The 18,394-nt window shown below is 46.0% G+C and overlaps 1 protein-coding gene across 22 annotated transcripts in view; it reads right to left on the reverse strand.

The window, feature by feature from the left end:
* Window positions 1-18,394, reverse strand: part of ADGRL3 (adhesion G protein-coupled receptor L3) — a 439,175-nt gene that overhangs the window by 280,330 nt on the left and 140,451 nt on the right. For all 22 annotated transcript variants that reach the window (XM_068941083.1, XM_068941084.1, XM_068941073.1 and 19 more), the window contains one exon: window positions 2,252-2,506. In XM_068941083.1, the coding sequence (XP_068797184.1) occupies window positions 2,252-2,306 (55 nt within the window). In that variant the 5' untranslated portion in view covers window positions 2,307-2,506. The remainder of the gene's footprint in view (window positions 1-2,251; window positions 2,507-18,394) is intronic.

Consider the following 18,394-nt stretch of genomic DNA (forward strand, 5'->3'; position numbering starts at 1 on the left):
ACAGTCCCCCAGGCTAGCAGGAAAAACCAGTTATCAGCTTGCCATCCACCTCAGGCAGCCTTCGGCAGGAGCTCGCAGGGAGAGATGACTTGAAAGCCACCAGCTATTCACCTTCCAACTTCAAAGCTTTGAAACCACCATTAGATTGTTTATTCCAGCCTCTGATATATTTCTCATTTTAACGTGCATGTCTTCCACTGCCCAGGGGAGACGCAACAGGTTCAGCTGCCCAGCATGAGCTGATGCTGAGCATGCTCTTATCATATGATAGAGCTACACTGCATGGAGTCTTCTCCTTTCGTTTAGGACCAAACACATATCCCCTCCCACCCTGAAAAACCAGAGACAGGCTCGCTACCTGCTTCCCCCCAGAACGGGAACAGGCCAAGGCTTTGAGATGGCAACTGCATCTTGGCCTACATTAGATATCAGAATGGGGAAAGCCAAACCTGATCCCGAGTCTTCAAGCTCGGGCCAGAAAAGGTCTTCACGCTACATAGCCCAAAGGTGGCCTCTACCACGTCCCCATCAGCAATTCAAAGAGAAGAGATGACACTCAAGGGTCAGATTTACCACCGGTGACTGCTACAAAAAAAACATAGCAGCCACCCTGTAACATCTACTTTCTGCAAAAATAAAGGGTATAATTATAGAAATATTTCCAGGCACCTAGTTTCTGCATGTCTGGTGTTTGCTCATCTTTAGCACAACATGACTCTTAGGATACTTGTGACATTTTCAGCCATGACAACTATCAGGCAGGAGTTCTTCAGCTACAGTGGCACTGCAAATTAAAACCAGAACCGCCAGAGGCATATTTAAATTGTTAATTGCTTTAACTGTTAATATTGTTTAATTATAAAGATTTACAAAACATCTACCATTTAACTTTCCCCGAGAAGAACCATGAGCACCTTTTGTAATAGCTCTTTTCTTTCCACTCCAATTTGTTGGCTCAGTTTAATTATTCATTCTAATTTTCAAGTCACCAAGGAGTTTTGCTTAAGGAACGATAGCACAGGTAACCTTTGTACCCAAAGGTGTTAAAACTGGTATGAGCAGACAGGTTGCGCTCTATAAATAGATACGTTCAGCCAATTATACATATTTCATTATTTAACCTTTTTTTGCTGAAAAATTTCATTTTACAGTCTTGCCACACACAGTGGATATTGAGCAGGATGACTCTGGCCAGTGTTTTAAGAACAGGGGCCCACAGCCTCCACTCAGGCAATCATCTTACTTATAAACACATCTTCACTGACCTGCAACTAAGATCAGACTCTGTGAAGCTCACCTTCCACCTAGGTCCCAGAAAGTAGCTCAGAGCAGAGCTTGGGAAGATCTGACATTTAGCCACCATCCCTGAGAACAGGAGCTCCTGAAGCCTCCAGCACTTCAGAAATCCAGCACTTACTTCTGCAGGCTACATTTGAGTTTCCCATTTCAAAAAAAAAAAAAAAAGGCTCCCAAGCCATAACTGTAGGATGAAATGCATTGGGTTTCACTGAACTTTGAGGCTAATAAAAAGATCAAATTTCTCCCAATTCAGGAAAACATAATGGGTGCTCTAGGCTATGGCATGTGTGTAGAGACTCTAGGGCTAGAGCTAATCCACATCCTCCACAACACAGCAGTGCTGCGAGGAGTCCCTAGCTCAGCTCTCAGATGCAGCCCAGCCGTGGCAGCATGATGCTATGGCTAATGGCTGGGTTACGCACTGTGCCAGCCTAAAGCCAGGCAACAATAAATACTTCTTCCGCTCCTTCCAGGCCCAGGGTCACCAGGCGTATGGGAGCCTGCTTCATTGCAGAGCGCGGACACATGCCCTGCCATGCTTGCCAACACGGTTTAACAGCTTCTCTGATGGTAAGATCCCACCTTCTCTGGAGCTGAGGCTAAAGGGGGACGCGCAGCCCCTCACTGACCACTACTCACAAAAGGGAAGTTTACCTCCATGCAGAGGCCAGCGGAGACAGTCCCTGGGACACCCAGCCGGCAGGCTAGGTTCGGGCACCACGAAGAAAGCCTGCCCTAACATAGCAGCTAAACCGCATGACAGATATCCTCACCTGTGACCAGAGTTACAAATTCTTGTTTCAGGACTAACTAGTTATAATGCACCCTGGGACAGTGGGGAGGGAAAGCAACATCCTGGGAAGAAGAACGTATTGGACAGAAATAGACAAAATCTTTCCTGTTTCTCAGGCTTTTCCCTTCCCACAGGTAAGTTCCCCCACCTCTCACTCACCACAGGCTAACGGTGTTAAGAGCATGGTGAAGAACAGCAGCTGTGATGACCACATGACTGTGAAGGAGGGCTTGAAAGTATCCCAGCAAACACGGGTTCAAACAAAACGATGCGAGCCTCCACCTGCACTTGCTTCCAATGCTTCAACTCTTGGTCTTCAATTCACATCCGAAAAGAGGGAGGGGGGAGAAAAAAGCCAACCAAAAAATAAAAATAAGAATAAAAAACCCACAGCCAGTATCCAGAATCTGAGACCTATAAGAGGAGAAAAAAAAAAAAAGGCAGTCAGTAACACATTGAGATAGGGCTTGCTGTACACTTGCATCTGTGTACAGCAAAACTAATACAGCAAGGGCAAGCCTGTCTTCCCCCTTCTGGCCCTCTATGTACCAGAGGAATTAAAACTCATCCCCATGCAGAGAGCCAGTCTGATCACTAATGCTCCATCTTCTTCTCTTAAAACTAAGCTGGAATCAGCAGTTTTGAGCCCAAAGGCCCAGGGAGTCCACAAGGATGACCAGAAGCAACAAGTCCACATGCGTTGCACTAAAACCTATGTACACTGGACTTCTGAACTGGTCTGCAACTCACCGGAAAATGCTTAGGCGTCTATAAATTAATAGCTTCCCTTCACTGGGTCCAGACCAGGCTTTGAACCCAAGCAAAACCTGGAAGTCCCCCTCGTCCCTGAGCTACCTACAGTAGTGACTGCCAACGACTGCCAGTGACTCATCCAGTTCCAGCCGAGCTCCTCGGTTATTCATTGTGGGATTAAAAATAATGGTTTCGTCCATCCCACACTCTTACAGGAAAGCACATGGAAATTAGAGTCTATGCTTGAATAGAAACATTCACTCATTTAATTGCAAAAAGGATTCCAGCTTCCCATCATTTTAATCGCGCAAGAAGGGGCTAGATGGCCATGGTGACTCAAACTTGGCAGGAAAAAAGCCCCACCACTATACAGAGTTACACCATGCCATCAGTCTGAGACTTAGCTCCCTGCTGACTTTGAAACGATGATAAAATATGAGGAATTGTGAAGTACTTTGCATATGTGTTTTGAACTCCCTAGACTTTGTAGCCTTCACAGCACTGGTCTAATTAAAAAATCTCTCCAAAAATCTCTGATCAACAGAAGTTATTCTTCTCTGAGCAAAGAAGCTGTTTTTGCCAACTTTTGTTCTTGCTCAAAACCCAGTTTGAGCCAAAAAGCTATATGAAAAATAGCGCTGCATGCCATTGCGATGCGGGTGCACGTCTGAAACTCGGGCATGACAAAGTGGCCTTTGTTTTGCCTCCTATCTTCACTGATCAACTACATCAAACCCCACATTGTCCTGACCCAAACTCTATAAGGAAGCTGCATTTTTTTCCCCGATAAATATAACTGCTGGCGCTGCCAAGACTTCATTCCCCCAACTCTCCTCTCCTCCCCTGTCTACTCCCTGCAATTTGTTCACTCAAATGCAGCATTTACTTTCTCAAGCTTTTCCTCAGCTCTATAACCAGGGTGGCTAAAAAGCCGAAGGTCAACATGCAGTCAAGTGCCTTCTCTACGGTCACGCCAGAAATTACGACGCAGCTCAAGTTCGGACTAATCACAGCGGTCACCGATAACATTTAAGGCCCTTTTTCCAAAGGGAGACGAGTCTCATGAATATTTCAAATTAGACATTTTAAATAGCGATCTACTTCTCCATTTATATTTCAGAAGGCTACCAGCACACATCACGCCGCGCCACCGGCCATCGCGTACGCGAGCTTTCTCCACTTGCATCCTCAGTATGGAGAGGTTTGAAAGCAAGCAGCTTCTTGCCACGAGTTTAAGGCGGCGTACGAAGAGATAGGGGCAAGCTCTCCAAGCTCAGGTACGCTTCCTCCAAGCAAAGGCTCAACCACACAGCGAAGGAGCAGAGGTTTGTTTCCTCATTTTTATTTGTTTAAGCCGATTCAAGTTACGGATAAACTAAATCTGTCAGAAGGAGATAACATTATGGTGCAGTAGAAGCTGCTTGGATAGAAACCGGAGAAATCACAAATTAATTATGCTATCTATCCCAGAGTAGGGATAATTGGCAACATTTACATGGGGGGTGGGGAGGGGGGAGTACTCCTGCACGATCCCATCCAACAATTTATTTTCTCTATGGTCTCATGGGCCAGGGCTCAAAAAGCAAAAGGATTTACCTGCTCTTAGCAGATCCCAGACAATTTTGGGAACCGATTTCTCGTAACCACCCAGAAGCACATACGTTTTATCCCACCAGGAAGAGGAAGTTTCCCCGTTACCCAGTGACAAAGCTCCTATGCAAGATGCAGAGAGGATATAAGCAGTTACATGCGCTATGTACTCTGGTTCAAAACCTGGCCCCATACTCTAACCCCAATTTCCTTCCTTCCAGAGGAAGGGAAGCTGAAGACATCGCCTACCCGGCTGCATCCACACACCACCAGCTGGCATGACCTTGCCTATCAGCCTGCTCCTACAAAGATCTGCTCAAATCCTTAGACTTAAGCTCGTGCATAAGTCTTTACAAATCCACAATTTGTCTGGAGAGCTGCTGAAGTTGTTTAACGAGGTGGGGAACCACAGCATTAACCAAACAAATCCTAATGCTGCAAAAGCCTCAGTGGTTTTGTGTCACCTATAAACAAATAATCATGGGGCGTTTCTGACCTGGGGAAATGCTAAGCGGGAAATGAGTGAGGCAGCCCTTTCCTGAATGGTCCCACAAGCCCTCTCAAGCAGCCTTAGGAGATGCAGAAAGAGGCCTGCAGAATAAAGTCCACTTCATCTTTGGATTACCCCCAGTTAAAATACAAAGACCAAAGCAGGAGCACGTATCATGAACTGTTCAGCGCTGTTAGTTTTTTTTGATGCGAGAAGGAGATACACCACCATAGCGGGAAAACTGAGGGTTGCGCTTGACCTAAGGGGCTTGATTTGAACCATTAAGAAGATGCAGTCTGCATTAATTTGTGGGGAGGTTCTTCTGCTCACTGACCTTTCTGCCTGCAGGGCTGCCACCGAGAGCCTCGCGCTCTCATCTGCTGCCAAGCATTGCCCAAGAGCCATTGGCACGCTTGCTATTCCTAAAATCCAGCTTATCAAAACAGTACTGACAGAATAGGAGAACGCCAAAGCAATCCAAGGCCTTATGGACTGGAGAGGTGCAGTGAAGCAATCGCCAAGATTTCCATTATTAAAAGAGCATTAGGCATATACTGATAAGCACAGCGTCTACCAAAATCTGTTCTTCAGTAGTTGAGGTCAAGCGCAAACAGAGCTTTTTCGGTGACAGTCAAATGCCAGTCTACAGGGAGGGCAAAAGAGAGAAGGAAACTAGGTAACGTAGTTAGTGAAATGATAGGCTGAAATCAAAGCGGGATTTAGAGCAGCCCAGGCCAAAGGTACCAACAACCCACCTAACCTGACCCAGCAAAATCTGCCCTCCTTCACCAGGTACTGGGCCCTCTCTGGACAGCCAGGGCACCACCACAGCAGGGGCAAGGGCATTTCAAATGGGATCCATTAGCCAGAGGCAGACAGAAATGCCCCGCGCCTTGTTTTTTCCAGTTTAACTTAAGCCAAGTTTACCTCCTCCCTGAAAACACATCTAGTTTAAGCTCACAAATGTGTGCTGTCAGGATTGCTTTATATTCCTTACTGGAAAAGATCACTGCACTTTGGAAGAGGTTTCAAACAGATATCAATTAAATTCAGTGTTTACAAGAGCAAAAGTTTGGAAGTAATTAACTCTTTGAAGCTGACGATTATGACCAGAGTTTGAACCGTGGATGTAACTTCCCCGTTCTCAGCATCAGCTACGGAAGACAATTTATTCCAGAACATGTTCTCAGAATTTCACTAAGGAAACAGGAGAAGGGGAATAACCCCAGCAAGAAAAAGACAACATGCAATTTCTGCAGAAGTTTACTAGACATGATGAGAAGTGTTGCAGCGCACACTGCACAGCTGGAGTCAGGGCAGTACATCGGACGACCCTTCTCAAAGGGACACTTGCTGGTGGGTATGGTGGGCAGACTCACTCATCTGTGCTCCAGCCTGCTCATGCCTACGTCCTCCTTCCGCACTGTAGACCTGGCTGCTGTTCCCTCTTGTGCCTGCCGGGCCAGGGAGCTCAGAAGCCAGCTACCCAACCCTTCTGCCCCATATGCATGGGACTACAAGAGAGCAAATATATTTCCAAGCCTCTATTTCCCAGCAAGGGTTAAAATGGGAGAGTCACCATTAAGCACCTCTGTCCTTAACAGGTCATTCCTGTATTGATATTAATTTTATACATAGTTTGATACCGTAAGCTCCAGCCTACTCGTCACTCCTCCTTTGTATCTCACCTAGCACCTCGAAAAGCCATTTTAAACATCCCTGAAAGCAAACAACAACATGGCTCATAACGCCCTGTTCATCCCGGACTCTGATATCACTGCAGCGCTCCACGCGCTCCCTCGAGAGGGGCGGCCGGAGCAGCCAGGAGCCGTTGTCGGCTCAAACCCAGCCTCATCCACCACCTGGTTAGGCTGTAATTCAAAGTGACAAATAACTCTTTAGATGCACTAACGGACTCGCTGCAAAATGACTCTCAAGCGTTAACTGAGTTAATTCATTTCAGATTAATCAAGCCTCTGATAAGAGCACACACGAACACAGGCCAGATGAACCTAGCCTTTTCTCCTCCCCCTGCCCTGTGTAGGGGGAACGGAGGCTTTCGTGCTTTTCCAAAGGTCAAAAAGGGGAATTTAAGCTATCTGCTGCTTGTTGGTTTTCCCATTCAACCCAGGATCAAAGCAACTTCAGCAGAAAACGATAACCAAACTAAAAAGCGAAGCTAGTCACACATCTTTGACTTCACTCTGGAGGATGGAGGGGGAGAGACAAGGAAAGTCTTGGAAACACCTTCCAGAAGCTTATAAACATTATACCAATTGTACGCATGAATATCACAGCCACTGAATGCTCCAGCCTTTCCTGACGCGCCTGCCCGTTATCTCCTGCAACATGCTTCATTATAGATTGAAAACAGGAAGGTACCTCACTCGCACGGTCCCTGAAGGAATGCAAATATATGGTAACACTCGCAAAAATTTCAAAGCTGCAGGGCACCATCCGAGGATGTTGCAAAATATGCAAATAACTGTACTGCATTACTGCACCTAGATCAGCCCAAAAACCTGACTACGAACAACTCTACTCTCTCCTCAGTTAAGCGCTGCCTACTTAAACAAGATCACCGCTGGCAAGGAGTCAGCCAGCCTTTCGCCGCCCTAATACGTATGTTGGGAAAACTATGCGGCTCTTACCATGGGCTGCACGGCCTCGTGGCCTCCTGACCACCTGCAGCAGTCCCATTTCATTGTCACACATAGCAGTTGTTACAACCACGTTCTTAAAAGCTTTTTTTTTTTTTTTGGGGGGGGGGGGGGGGGGGGCATGTGCTTCAGCAAGGCTGCCAGCGGTCACCATCTCATTGCAAGACTCCCAGTAGGTGGCAATTCCTCGGAAGAAAGAAAGATCTCAGCTCTCGTTTTAGGTACGTCTCTCCTTAGAGAGGAGACCTGAGAACCAGGACTCAAATGCAGGACTTGACATGTTTGTTCAATGATGCTAACTAGTTAGCATGATGCTAACTCCCCTTCGGTACCGTTACCAGCCCTTGCGTTTTGAGGTATCGCCTCTCCCATATATACCGGGTCCTGCTCAGCCCTGAGTTTCGCAGCTACAAAATCACAGCCAAAAAAAAAAATCAGTTTTTTTGGGTACTCTTCGTAACGCTTGACTTGCTCACCACCGAGTCACTCCAACTCCAGGTACTAGCTGTACGTACAAGCAGCATAATAATAAAGGCAAAGAGTACCACTTGACTGAGCAATTGCAGTGCAAACGGCACCAAAGCTGCAAACTATTTCATATATGTAAAATGAGTCTCCAGTGCCTTTTTTATTCTGCTCTTGCTTACTATTCTTCTCAGATGGATGGTACCAGATATTTCTTGTTTTGCACTGAGAAAACGTAATTTCTTTCACTAGTTGTGCTGATTAGGAAATGAACACAGGCGATACAGCCAAGATTAATTGCTTTTCCCATTTAAAAAAAATTTTGATGTAAGAATTACAGAGCTGCAAGAGATCATCCACACACACAACTGTGCATGTGTGCACAGGCACATTATCAAATCAAAAAACCCAAAAAACCACACACACACTGACAAATGAGATTAATGGCAGAAGCCAGGTGAATAACACATTTTAGAAGAAAGTTATCTAGGAAAAAAGTTAAATTTAATTGTCTTTCAGATCTGTTATGATGTAATAAATGTCTATTAATGTTTAGCAGCAAATTGGGTTTTAATGATCATTGCTATTTTTGGCCAGTGGGTGACATGTAGTTTAAGTATGAAACAGATTTATGTTTTACACCAGGATGATTTTCTCAGATGACTCTCCTTGACTTAACCTCTTCACACCCCACAAGACATTTAATATAATTTTATTTCTAATAGACTGTAAGCCAATAGGATCATATTTGCTACTACCAATGTTTTCAATGACAAATAAAATCAATGAGGTTTATGCTGAAGATAAGTGTAAGCGATTACTTAAGTGCAAGTGGCTTGGAAAGTATTAGCAGGGTTATATTATTCAACCAAATGATGCAAATTAAGAAATAGCCTTGATAGAAGTAGGATTTATGAAAAATCCTGACCTTGCCACAAAGAAATATTATCTAGACTTTGTTCTTCTGCAGGCACTCCTCCCCCCTCCCCCCAAAAAAAGCCATCATTAGAGAGATATTTTGCCTCAGATTTTAGCGCAAGACATGAACCTTATATATTCATATCCACAACGGAAAAAACCCTCTTCTTCAACCCAAAGACAAAGAGCAGCCCAGTAGGCTGCCAAGAGAAAAAACAAACAGCCCTGGGTACAGTACAGGCAGAGCAGGGCTTCCAAAGCAGAGCCAGTCCACAAAACAAGCAGGAAAGGAAGAGAAGAACCGTTCTCGGTCAGGAGAGGTAAGAGACATACACGTTGAGATGAATAAATACTGCACCTAAATTGCTGGGCATGGGATTTTTTTTCCCCCCCCACTGAACTACATAGGAATAAGTAACATGCCAAATATCAGAACAAAAAATATTTACGCATCTCTGCAGCAAAAGCCTGTGCAGTAATAACAAGGAGACTTGTTTTTCCACATTTTACTGCACAAATAGTTTGTTACATACTAATCAAGAGTCCAGCCTCTGATTTTTGGAGGAAAAGTACTACTTAGTTACTGCATCCATTTTCTGCACAGATACTTTTGTTATTTGTAGCCCACTAACAGAGGTCAGCATGTAACCCAAAGTCTAATTAGGGAAGGTGCTTCTTCCCTTTCCTCCCCCCTTTCTTCAGGGCAGGGGGAAGATGGGGGAAAAACACTACTTTGCAAATGACAGAGGTACCAAGAGATAAAGGCCACGATTGCTAGCCTAAAATCTCCAGAACCAAACGTCAGCTGGGAAGCAGACAGATTTTCTGCAGAGGTCGGTCACAAGTGGTCAACTTGCAGCACTTCCTTCATCCCTGCAGAAACAGCCCTGGCCAACAAAACCTGAACCCACTCCAACCTCCAGTCAAAAGTACCTATTAATTCCCAGGCATCTGCAGTTGCCTTGGCTTTGTCCATCTCCAAGGGCTAGGCTGACCCTTCAGGTTAGTGGCAAACCCTAACCCGAGGGTTTCACTAGTTTCCCATGGCCTGCTTCAAGCCTGAACCTCAGTCCCAGCCAACTAGACAACTAAGCTATCTAGGTGTGCTTCCCAGGTGCCACCCAGCATCCCTCTTATCACCTTCAAGATGATGGAGGACCAGATCTTGGCCAGCCTTGCATGAAGTCCTGCTTACCCCCCACGCAGTGGGAAACTGAGGGCTGACCTCTGCAGGGAGGAACGACAGTGTCACACCAAGGCAGCTGTCTCCCTGTCCAACTTGAGCTTGCAGACTACACCTTCCCCAGCATCCTGCCTAATGAAGGACATCATGCAGTGACAGGCAGTGATTTACAATCGGAAGGGGCCACTCTGCTACCGCTGAAAGCCAGCTCTTCTCTTGGTACTACAAAAGGAGAAATTTTATCCCAGAAACTCTTGGCAGATAAAATATTTATATAATACATATCGCATACGCTCCTCTTTTTTCCTTTTGAAGTAAAACAAGGGCCAGATATCTCCAGCTGAAATTACATGAGGGATCTTAACCAAACAAAACTTTCCAGCTCAGCTGGAATTGCACCAGGAACACTAAGCTACAGTCTCAGCTCCTGCGTCACACCTTGGAGCTATTAACCGCCATGTGGCGGCCAGGTCATCTACTAAAACAGTTACCCTCTAATTTTCGCAAAATGTATTCTTTGGAGGCTGCATACTTTCTTTCCGCAAAAGAAAAGCGACCGACTCCAGCAAGCAGGTGTCCTTTTTAAAGGATACTATAAAATTTCTAAACAATAAAACGTTTGGGTGGGTGAAAGGCTAAAATTAATTAATTCCTTGAGTGCTTTCTTGCAGAAATTAATTGCTAGGACAATCAGGACATACGTGCTTTTTAAGAAGCGCATCGTCTTGGGCAGCTGGTTAAGGAAAGTGAGATCTGCCCTATTTTCATGCCTCATAGCGGAGGATCAGTTGCAAGCAGCCAAAGGAGGAAAGACACCTGTTTTGAAATTGGCCAATCTAAAAAGTGCCTGCCTCGATAAGCCTCAAATTAAACACATTTCTTAATGGCCTATTACAGAGTATCGGTCACTAAGAGATTCAAGGGGAAAGTGAAGGCTGTTCTTGTCACCAAAGGTTATGTAAAGTCTCCAAAGACGATGCGGCATCATAAAGGGGGGGAAGAAAAAAAAGAGAGGGAGAAGAAACTCACTTCTGTATTTTAATTCCACAGTATTTATATCTACGAGTCTGCTATGTATACAAACTGAGCTGAAACAATTAAATACCACGAACCACAAAATATTTTTTCCTTAGCATGTTATCCTTCATGCTCTTTTTGATTTTGAGAGCCAAAAAAAAAAAATCAGTACTTCTTCCCCTCCCGACAAATAAATCTGCTGCTGCTCGACTCCCCCTGAAACGCAGGGAATGAAATGAATCCTTTACACAAATTACTGGAGGACTGGAACAACCGCATTCAACAACAGCGGTCTCATTCGCAGTGTGCCAAACCGAGGCAACGCACCTCAATAGTATTTCGCAGTTTGAAATACACACACGAAATTGAAAATAACCGAGCAAATGCAAACAGGTAACTCAGGGGCAGGCATGTGGCAAAATCAAATGCCCTCAAGCGCTGTCAGACTTCACCGGGCTCATATCATTAACAGCCTGGCTGCAACACACCCTGAACTCCGTAGGTCTAGGATTCGTGCGCACACCTTTACTTGTGGTGGCACGCATGGACTACTAAAGTCCGCTTCTGATGCCAGCTTCTCCGAGGTCACTGGCAAAGATCCCATCGAGCTCCGTAGGAAGGAGCATGATCTAGAGAGGGCCTCTGAAAACGTCACCCTACACACAGCAAGCTGCAAGTTAAACCTGTGTTATTTAAGGTCAGAGCTGCAAGTGGAACTGCAGCAGAGTATTTCATTCAATTATCCGAGAAGCTCTTCACAATAAACAACAAATGACGACTTTTTACTACGTCTTTACTTTGACTTATTTTACTGTAAGGGCACTAAGCGCTCTCTGGCTGATAAACCAAAGGGACAAACAGCAACAAAAGAAAGCCGTTCCAACGCTTCGCTAAAGCAATCGCTCCTTTGTTCACTCCGTTTTCTCTATAAGGGATATTCACAAGGGCAAACCAGGAACACCAGGCTTCAAAAGTAACCAAAATTGGCAAATTGTGCAGCAAGATATATAGTGTCATTGTTCAGCACTTGGCACCAGCGTGGTTCTGAGCAAGCAAGAACACAGATCGCTTGTGATGGGAAATCTATCAGCTGTAAGGGAGCCAACCGATGGCTAAAGAAGTCTAACATTAAGACCCTTTCATCCATTGCTTACCTTACATTTACATGAGCTTAACTTTCAAAGAAAAAAGACCCCAAACAAGCAATGTCTAAACTGAAAGAGGAAAACCTTATTCTAGCTGAGATAACGGCCAAGATCTGCCCCTGATCCAAAATGACCATTGGCATAAAGAGCAATATCAAAAACTCATTTTCTCCAAAGTAGCATTTTTCTATCTGGGCTGTGGATGGATAGCAGTGGGAATAGGGAGGGAAGACAGAGTTTGTCTTCAGAAGGACGCACGGGGTAGCTTGCTTCCTGGCGTTGGTGTCTCTTTCAATAGCAGGATTTAACACTGGCTATTTACCCAAAGGACACACAGGGCAAACGGGGCTAGTATCATTCCAGATTTAGCAGCAAACGCTCTGGCTTTACACACTTAAATTTCCTAAGTGTGACAGGCTGTAGACAGCTTTGGGGTGGAGACAGGGGAGCGCACAAGTGGGACACAGAGGGGCCTGTCAGGACTTTATCAAGGAGCTCCTGCATCATTTCCTTCTCCTCCTAAATCAGGAATTAAACCCAATGACGTATGGGGCTTAGATCAGCCGAGCGTAGGATGGGAAAAATACAAGCGCTTTCTCACCGCTTCAGACGCGGCGAGGGAGGGAGACAGCAATGCCTGGCAAAGGGACCTCTGCTAAGGCCAGAGATTAAGTCTTCATCCCCAAGGAGCCATGCCAAGTGCCACGGTCACATGTCGACAGCAGGCAACCAAATGTCTTCTCACAACAAGGCTGGAAAACTTCTAGGATTTCCCTTCCCTATTGCAACTCCTCTTCTTTTTAAAGAGCCTCTCATTTTCAGAGCGACATAGCTCACGCCAAAGACAAGGAAGTTAGGTACTCATAGCTCCTGGAAAAATTAAGTTAATCTCTTCCTTTATAATTCAAGCTGTGTAAACTCTCTTTCAGAGCAAGAAAAGATACAGATTTGCCGTTATCCAAGCACTGCAAATCCACATGTTCTTTATGTTTTCCTGAAAACAACCAAATGACCAATTTCCATATTTTTCAAGTGAGATTTTCCAATATCCAGTTAGAAACCACTCTTCTTGTTACGGTTTCATTATATGGCATTTCTTTTTTTTCCCTTAAGAAACTGAGGTACTCGGAATAGAAAAAGATTTCTGTTGCATTGAAACTTTCTGACTGATACGTGATTTTAAGAAAAAAGTCAATTTGCTGTAAGAAAATACTACTCCCTAGAATGGCAGCACTGCCCAGGTGAACACCGCGGACCTAAAAAGCTTGTGCCAGGAATAATTGGAATTAAAGCTTCCTCAGCTGGGTTGTCTGTTTAAGCACACAGGCAAAAAACAAAAAAAAAGAGAAAAACAAAGGTGGGGGTGAATCCTGAATTAGTCAGTAGAGCACTTTTGACTTCCCTGCGCCTATCTCTCCACAGTATCACACCACCTTTGCTTCAAAAACAGCCAGCACCCTTGATTCGTTTCCAAAGAGCAATCTTCCAGCTGGCAGCATGAGCTTCTCCAGTTGCAGTCAGAGCATCATTTGGACTGGTGCAGCCTATGTCACGAAGCCACCGTCACACACATGGTTTCAAGGAATAACCAAAGTTTGTGCTTCAAGGCTGGACGGGGGCTAAGCCTTCCTCGCAGCTCCTCAGCTTCTGTCCATCTCAGTGCTGTATAATTGAAACCGGTGATTTTCTTTGAAACGCGGCAAAGCTCCGGCCTTGAACACACATCTCACCGACTTCTTAACTAAATAACGCATGAGCCCCTTTTCCCATGCTGGGAAAAAGGGCCAAACGGGGATGCCAGAACCACCGCAGACCGACTGCCAGGATAACCGGCGCAGGGAGAGCTCGTCTTCACAAATCCAATAATGCAGCCACGAGGCTGCCAAGTCCAAGGGGAGTCTCTACGTTACCGGCCGCGAATCAGAGGCAGGCAACTTCTGTCTCGGTGGTATAAAGCAAAACTACGCCGCAGCAGTACTGAAAAACTGAATCGATACCGTTCAGGGGCAATATTGGTAAGCCACTAACCAGAAGAACAGCAACGTGAGCCCTATCGATTCTGTAAAACCACACCACCTCCTGAAATATTTGTAGCACCTTGCAAAACCCAAAACAGGGGACTAAGGCATCTAATTAATCCTTCTTAAAACCCCAAAATCGCAGTTCGATAGTTATAAAAAAAACCCCACCTCGGTGATTACGTTCTGCTTTATACTTGCGTCCAAACACCAAGAACAAAAACAGTTTTAAAAAAACGGTTCTGCTACATATATATCACGCCTAGAGCTTAACTCTGACCACCTTGGGCACCCCCCGGTTACGTGTTTGCACCGTGAAAGGCCCAAAAAGCTCAGCCCTAACCTATCTCGCCACAACCCTATGTCATCACGGGCCCAAACCGGGAAGCGTTAGACGACCAAAATTGCGTACCTCACTACGTAAGGACACAAATGGGTCACTCAAAGCAACACGTGGGCTTGTTTTAACGGTCCTCTAGAGGGAAACGTGAGGTGACCCCAGGAGACGCTGTTAAGAGCTTGCCCGTTTCTAGACCTTTCCTTTTGGGAAGGTATTTACCACCTTCTTGCCTCCCCCTCTCCTCCTCATTGCTCCCCCTGCCCCAGTTTAAGGGTGAAAACAAGCCCACGATCAAAAACAAACAAACTTTGGGGATAAACACATGGCTAAAACAAACAAACGTCAGCTAGACAGCTGCCAAGGCCCAGAGATGGTTGGGGAGGTTACAACCCCCCCCCCCCGCCCCAAATTTGCAGGAAGCACCAAAGTCCCCTGAAAACTTCTGGAAAAACAACACACAGGCAAGCTGCGTAAAAGCCAGAAGTTCCTTATTTGTCGGAAAAAACCTGGAACGAAGGGCAACCGACCCCTGCTTTCCTGCTGCAAGCCGGCTTCTCCGCCGAGCGCCCTGCCTCCGGCCGTGGCTCTGCTCGCGCGCCTCGATGCTGCGCCAGCAGCGCCCGGACCCGTTCCTTGGAAAAGTTGAACCACCCCTCTCCCCTTTCTTCCCCTCTTTTTCTTCCTCCCTTTTCTTCCTTTTTTGAAGAAAGCAGTGAGGGTCCCGAACGCATCCACTTGCTACACACCGGCTGACCCCGACCCAGGTCCCGACGTGGCCAAGGGGGGCCAGGAGGATCAGGCCTCTCCTGTCCGCTCCAGGTCGCGGTCCGGGAGGCATTAAACGCACCCCGCGTTTAGGCTGCTAAATTGATAACACAGCCTTCAGGCCGGGAAGGGCTGGACGCACGAGGAGGCGAACGGTAACGGTTTGCAGAAGACTCGTTACCCGAAATCGAGTACCTCGAAGCAGTCGGGGAAGCCCCACAGGGCCCTCACAAACCAGAAAGCTCGCTACGAACTTGGCCGTTCTTCCATCAAATCAAGAAAACGGGTATCGGTTAACTTTTTGAACGCTACCCAACAAAAGCGTTCCACAAACGATTCGTCCTTCACAAAAAGCAGCTCGAGATCTGTAATTTTCCCCTTGCCCTCTCTTCCAAAATAATCAAATCTTAAGCATATCCTTTACAGAAACGGTCTGGCCACTAACAGTAACGGTTTCTTATGGGCATCGGTAAAAGATGTAGTGCCACAGAGACTAAACGGGACTTGCGGAAAAGGAGCCATAAATCCTCGTCCGCCTCTCAGAAACGAACGCTTAATACATACAACTAGCTGGCGGTACTTCACTCCTCGCTCAGCAGAGGTACCAATTACGGTACCACCCTGATAAATTTTAATCGCGGTCGTTAATGGCTCCCCCAATTTATTTTACACCCTCTCTGTGCTAGCGAGCCGTGCTCACAGTCTCACAACTCAAATGCTTCTCCCCACCCTACGTCAAGGGGCCAAATACAGCAAGATTTCAGCCTCTACCGCCACCGACCTACTCAGTGGCGCACGAAACAACTCCAGGTATTTGGGTACGCAGAAGGCTCGGTCAGAAGTTACAAACCTTTCGTTTCACTTTTCTCAGCCCTATTCCTACTCCCATGCTCTTTTCCCTGCTCCGGTCCTTTTATTTCCTTATCAGCAGGTGAATACTTGCTTTTCCATATTGTAAGTGTCAGTATAAAACCAAGACGCTGCTTAGGGCCACAAGTGCAGAGTCTCTACTACCTCTTTACTTGCTGGTCGGCACCAACGACTCGCAAGGAGCTTTACAACCTCAAAAGGGGGAAAATACACCAAGTCTCACTACTTCTAAGAAACCAGACGCAAGTCCCATCTTTTTTGTCCCAGTGGTGCAAAGGAAACCAATAATCCAGGTCTGCCAAAGCAGCAGCAAGTTGCCGGTACCTTGTCTCTGTACATCCTACAGATGCTAGGAACAGGTCACGTGGAGCAGATACTGCATTATAAACCCCGTTGGGGGTTCAGCTTGCCAGTTTGAGACCAAGGCTCATGCAATAACATTAAAGAAGGAGCAAATTAAAACTGCTTGAAGGAGTTCTTGCTGCCCCAGCTAAGCCAAGGGAGCTCACTCCTGCAAGAGGGTGATGAAGCCCATTCCCAAAAGGGGCGGATGCTAATATCCCACTCTCTATACCCCAAGAGCGCATAAAATCCTCGCAGCCAGGTTATCCTGGATCCATCTATCAGGCATCTTTTTCTAAAGCAGACAGTACGCTGCTGCTAACCAGCCTAAGAGGAGATAAGAGGCATCTGGTAATCTCTGTGCTGCTCAGGATCTAAGGAAACGAGGCAGGAAAAAAACAAAACTCACAGAAGAACTTCTCCGTTTGCTGCGACAGCAAGGGGCAACGTGGATGCAAACACAGATTTTTGCCATCGGCCCCCTGAGGAACTTATGGCAGCTGGAAAAAGCCATCCAAGCAATGGCATGTCACAAACTCCTTGTGAGAAGGAACAAAAAAAAAAAAAGGCTTTTTAATGTTATTCTCCTCCTTTCCCACCCTATCAACTACCTATATCCTTTTCTGCCTGTTTTATCTTCTGCAGAGCACTGAACTCTGCTGCGACAGCAGGTATCTTCCGGGCTCTGGAGCCCTGCAGGGCTCAGGTTACGAAGAAGCAGTCCCTCATCCTGTATAAATTGAGGCCAATTTCAGGGTTTGATCACAGCAACGGTTAGGCAGAGAACGGTCCCGTGAAACGCAGCGACACGTTTCATGGGGGATTTCCTTTTTGCTCTCAGCCTACAAACTATGTGCCATATGGAGAGCTGGCAAAAGGGAGAGGGCAGATGTCTGGAGACATCAGAGTTACTATGTTAACCACCTGCAAGTTTATTTATCAAAAGGCGATCACCCCTTGCGCTGGTAAGGATTTATTTTAAACTTTCTTTGCAGCTTTGAGCAGTTGACAACAAATCACTGTTATGCAGTTCTTAAAAAGGGCTAAGCACTTTGCAGCCTGATTAAAAGGCACTGTTCTTGGCCTGAAATACCAAATATTAAGCAAAAACTACACAGGCAGAAAATAACTAAAAGGTGAGAGCAAGAGAAGAGGAAATGAAGGGAAACCCTCTTTGTAGCCAGGAAGGCTCTCTATAGGCTCCCACACCTACATGCAACACCGCACCAGGCTGGACGTCACAGTGATGCACAGTTATGCCACCAAAAAAAAGCTACACCTGATCGCAGAGAACAAGAAAGGGGGAAGTCTGGTGCACTTGAACAAACACAACAAAAATGCTCCCCCTTCCTAAAAGAGTTACTCAGATGTACATGCTATAACAACATGACAAAACCCACCACAAAAGCAATTCACTTTCCAGCAGCATTTTGCAGACAGAGCTCCCATTTGACATCCTTTGATTCAATCTGGAGTTCATTTCCCGTAGACTAGGGAGAGCATTAAATGCCCATGTGGTTCTTGGATGTTAAAAATAAAACTGGAAGACTTGCTCATTTTGAAAGTCTCCTTTCAACAGCGCATCTGCCTCGGGGATTTGCAGCCTGCAAGTAAAGCTCTTTACTGAGGAGTAGCCATTGGTCACACAAGTCTGCCGTCTCACAAGCCGAAAAAGGAGGTTCAAGTGACAATTCAGCTCGCAGATGGGCACAAAGCCCAAGACTTGTCGTGCCGTTTGGAAGAGCA

The sequence above is a fragment of the Struthio camelus genome, chromosome 4, assembly GCF_040807025.1.
Source record: "Struthio camelus isolate bStrCam1 chromosome 4, bStrCam1.hap1, whole genome shotgun sequence".
Classification (NCBI taxonomy): domain Eukaryota; kingdom Metazoa; phylum Chordata; class Aves; order Struthioniformes; family Struthionidae; genus Struthio; species Struthio camelus.